The sequence below is a fragment of the Nicotiana tabacum genome, chromosome 24 (assembly GCF_000715075.1).
Source record: "Nicotiana tabacum cultivar K326 chromosome 24, ASM71507v2, whole genome shotgun sequence".
Taxonomy (NCBI): Eukaryota; Viridiplantae; Streptophyta; class Magnoliopsida; order Solanales; family Solanaceae; genus Nicotiana; species Nicotiana tabacum.
In genome coordinates, this window is record NC_134103.1 from 103,579,874 (window position 1) to 103,584,314 (window position 4,441).

Here is a 4,441-nt window from a genome sequence, read left to right on the forward strand (position 1 = left end):
ACTATAGAAAACGGTGTCCTCTTCCATTCCAGTTGAAATTGATGGGAAAGAGGATTTATCAGATTTTTATAAAGTGCCTAGATCTTTTCAGGTACCGAAGGGAACATATGTTATGAAGTCGACCGTGGAGGAATTGGAACAAATCGTTTTGTTCGTGGAGTTCCCGGATGAAAAGGTTTACCTGGGAATGGGATTAAATACCGAACTCGGGCTTAAGATTATTGATTTTTTTAAAAATAATTTTGATTGCTTTGCATGGTCTCATTCTGATATGACATATATCCCGCTAGATGTGGTTGTCCATAAATTAAGCTTGGATCTTAATTTTCCGCCAAGAAAAGAGGTCTTATCTACTCTCTGCTAACATAAAGTTTTGTCACCGTAAAGTAGAGGAACTATCTGTATGGGGTAAAAATTATAAACGACAGGTGAATGATCGACGAACTAACATGTGGAAGTAAAGGTAGATAAGATGTGAGTCAACAAATAATTGATACCGGATACAAACATGTGTCCGGAACTGAATAAGTTCTAAAGGCATTGGAATCGAGAGCGAAGATTTGAAAGGAAGACATCGGATGGAAAATACAACATTCAATAAGCAGCCGTTACAAAGATCAGTATTGATGTTTCACCGTTATATAGCCATCAAGAGGGGTTTTGATTCATATTAAATAAGGGCTTGATTTGGGGATCTTGTCTCTCTGAATAAAGTTATAAATAAGAGAATTTGTATTCATTATTGGACACGAAACATCTGTATACACAAAAGCGAAAATCGATTCTCATTCTATAAAATAATTTTCTTTCTTTTTGCTTTAGATATTGTTCTTATTTTCGTTTCCGGAGAGGCTTATCATACATCTAGGCATGTATTTTATTCAAGTTTATTTAATCAATTCAGTTTTGTTCTTAGTTATTATATTCTTGGATCAAATTAATTCATGCGTCTATAAACCACGTTACAAATTCAATTGTACTGTTTTACGGGCCTAAAAAATAAGATAGTTTACTTGATAACAGATTAAAATATACTTATAGTGTAAAATTTCTTCATATTGCTATTGATTAACTAAATCTAAAACAAAATAATATGCTAATAGGTGTACACAAAATTGAGTTTAAGTTCTATGCATTCGACGTATGAAAATATTTATATAATCATGTCATTTTAAAAAATAATTGCAGGTTATAACATGTTAAACTGCATTGTTAGTATATATAACTTAAAATTTAAATGCTACAAAACTACCTCTTTTTTTTTTTTTGCTCCCTTAAATAAGTGACTTTAAAGCGTGACTTTTGTTTTCAATTTTTGTCTTTGTACGCATACGGCATACCATTCATGTTTTGCTTATTTGTATCATAAAAATATCCAAATTAATTATTGTGGATACCAGAATTTTGCTTCTTATACATCGAATATTTTCAACTAGCTATAGAGTCTCCATTTGTATTCAGATTTACATATTGGGTAATAGGTTGCAACATTTTCGAGATAGAGTTTTTTTTCTTCTGAAAAATGGATGTTCTAAATATTTCATTTTTTCATTAAATCACAAATATCTATTATGCTGTCGTGAACGTGGGACGAAGAAAAATTCATATATCCCATGTTGTAAAATATAAAATGCCTGCTGGAACGAATAAAGCTAGAAAATCTCAATTTATACTCCATATCATAGGCTGATAGCTTAAACAGAAATAAAGGTACGTAGCTGAAACTTGAAAGACAGAAGTTACACGTAATTTCCTTCTCTCTTAATTGGGCAACAATTTAATTAAAACAGAAGATAGGAAACGCTTAAACATGAATTTACAATTAGGAATCCAGATTTTTGGAATTTTATACAGATATTTAGATATATGGTGTTGACTGTTGAGTATGAGTCCAAGTTTCTGCTCACTGTAGCGACAGATTCTTCAGAAGCCTGTGAACAGAATAAAATAAAAAATTTATATAAAAAGATCGAACTATTGGATGCAACAGAATATATAGCATCAATAATTTTCTTAGAAAAATGAATAAGTATCTTTTTTTGTCATGTCTCTTTCAATTTTTAGCAGTGTTCAGATTCAAAATTTTAAATTAATGGGTTTAAGGTTTTGATTTTTTGTTTAGAAATATGAGTTTATAACCTAATATTTATACCAATTAAAGTTTTTCGCACAGATATCTACAATTTATGTTGAAAATGATAGTTTTTAAAATTTTACCCGGTCATTTTATATAATTAGATCCCAAGATAATACTACGATTTTTATTGCTTATGTCAAGACTAGATCATAGAAGTTAGCTTTTATTTCAAGCCAAAGGTGAATATAAAAGAAACCTTTTTGCATGTGGATGTCTAAATCGTCATCCTTCAAGGATATGCAACTGACTCAAAGAATAAAAAGCAAAGAAAGGTGAAGATATATCCACGTAAGAAAAAGGTGTTAACTATATTATCCTTAAATAATTAATAGTACTAATTATACTTAAGAGATTAGAGATTAGTGGTTGGAGAGGTTAAGATGACCATAAGCCTGTGATCTTAATATGAAGGATTCGATTTAACGTGGTTGTTAGTAGCTTAAATAGGCTAGTACGGTCTTTTTAAAAAATCTTTGACAATTATACATTCTACTATATGTGTGCAATGGATTGAAACTTAATTCTTTTTGGTAAGTTTAACTTTACAGCTTGTTTGGATTGTTGTTACATGTCGTTTCATAGTGTATCGTATTGTACTGTACTGTACTGTATTGTATTGTGTTGTATTGTTTGATGAATACAATGTTTGGATAGATTATATCGTTTGCCGTCGTTTCATGCTGTCACACTAACAATATGAAGAATAAACTTGCAATATTACTAAGAAAAAATAGGATACGGAGTAGAAATATTATATAAAAAAAGGATAAAATATGATTATTTAATAATAAAGAAGGGCAAGATGAGAGAAAAAATGCAAAAAAACGATGCCACCACACCAATTTTGTCGTTTCATAAAGTGACACTTTTCGTCGTTTCATAACGATGAATTTAACGATACGATATAATAAAATTAAAGTAACAATCAAAACAAACATTGTATTTAAAATATCAATACGATACAATACGATAGGTAACAACCATCCAAACAAGCTGTTTACAGTAAATTTAGCTATACACTTAAATATTCTGTTATGTGTACACAATTATACATTCTGTTATATGTTTTACGTAAATTTAACTTCTAAGTAAGCTTAGTGTGATTTCAAGAATTATTATATGAAAGACCTAAACTTAATGTCAAACTCATCTGACATGGATGCGATAATCGCAAAATGAAGACTTCATAAGATATGCTATAGGTCTTGACTTGTCAAGAAGTACTACTCGCAGAAGTTGAAAAAGTTAAATTTTTTACGCTATCAGTATATTTAACCAGTTATAATTTGATTTTTACTGCACTTTTAGTTTATCAAATTAGGATAATTATATTCAATTCCCTATTGCTGTACGTAGGTTATAATATCTTAGCGTGATGGTGTATAAAAACTATGCATCTTTAATGTGCAAAAGTTAAACTCCTATATATTTATAATGTAAAAGAATTTTGATATTGTCAAATCACTTAAAAGAAAATTAAAGGCAACCCTCCTTAATAAATGAAGTTACTCGATATAACCTGGATAAAAAATAAGGCCGAAAACCTGTCACAACATATTAACTAATACACTGGTAATGTAAACAATTTTACACTGTTCAGTGTATATAAGTTAGTTAAATCCTTTAGAAAATAGTTTAGACGTTATGATTCTTATTATCTTAATACTCGACCTAAGAGAATAAATAGTCAAATAAAAAATGTATGATCCATAATATAGAAGTACCATTTACCTCTGTTCATTAGCATATCCTCCTCTAGCATTGCTTTCTGCAGTAGTAGTCCTGTAATTAGGCAAAGGGACTTGACCATTTTCAATTTGTGTAATATCCTTCACAAGAAGCTCATAATGCCTTTTAACTTCCTCTACTGATTTTCCACCAACATATTTGGCTATGTTTTGCCATCGTTCAGAACTAGTGCCCTTATCGTACATGACCAAAGCCTCCTCGAACCTCTTGTTTTGTTTTGTTGTCCAATTAGTGGCCATTTTTGTAAACTTCGACTCGAAGATTTTATTTAATTAAGTGTTTATTGAATTGAAGAAGAAGGGAAAATGACCTAAGTCAAGGGTATGGTTTGAGTAAAAAAGAGAGCATTTTTAGCTCCTTATATGCTGTAGGAGAAGGCATTATTTAGTTGGAGCAAGCTGGCGAATATCTTTTTGTTTTTTTTTTTACTTTCTTTCTTTTTGATTTTTTGTTTCTTTTGTCTTTCTTCTGCAAGTAGATGTGATGCTTAAGAGCCTAATACGAAGAAAGATTAATGGGGTGGGCGAGGGAGGAGGTGGAGAGAGAGTAAGTGAA

At 30.5% G+C, this 4,441-nt stretch overlaps 1 protein-coding gene across 1 annotated transcript; it reads right to left on the reverse strand.

The window, feature by feature from the left end:
* Positions 1-1,647: 1,647 nt before the first annotated feature.
* Positions 1,648-4,226, reverse strand: LOC107829409 (protein RADIALIS-like 1). The gene is made up of 2 exons (XM_016656875.2): positions 3,869-4,226; positions 1,648-1,931 (listed from the first exon to the last, which is right to left on the reverse strand). The coding sequence occupies exons 1-2, from the start codon at positions 4,123-4,125 to the stop codon at positions 1,904-1,906; spliced, it is 285 nt and encodes a 94-aa protein (XP_016512361.1). The 5' UTR covers positions 4,126-4,226; the 3' UTR covers positions 1,648-1,903.
* Positions 4,227-4,441: the final 215 nt, after the last annotated feature.

Coding starts and splice junctions, on each gene's coding strand:
- LOC107829409 (XM_016656875.2), bottom strand. CDS start 4,125: ATGGCCACTAATTGGACAACAAAACAAAACAAGAGGTTCGAGGAGGCT. Junction 1,932..3,868: donor GGATATGCTAATGAACAGAG/GTAAATGGTACT, acceptor TTCTGTTCACAG/GCTTCTGAAGAATCTGTCGC.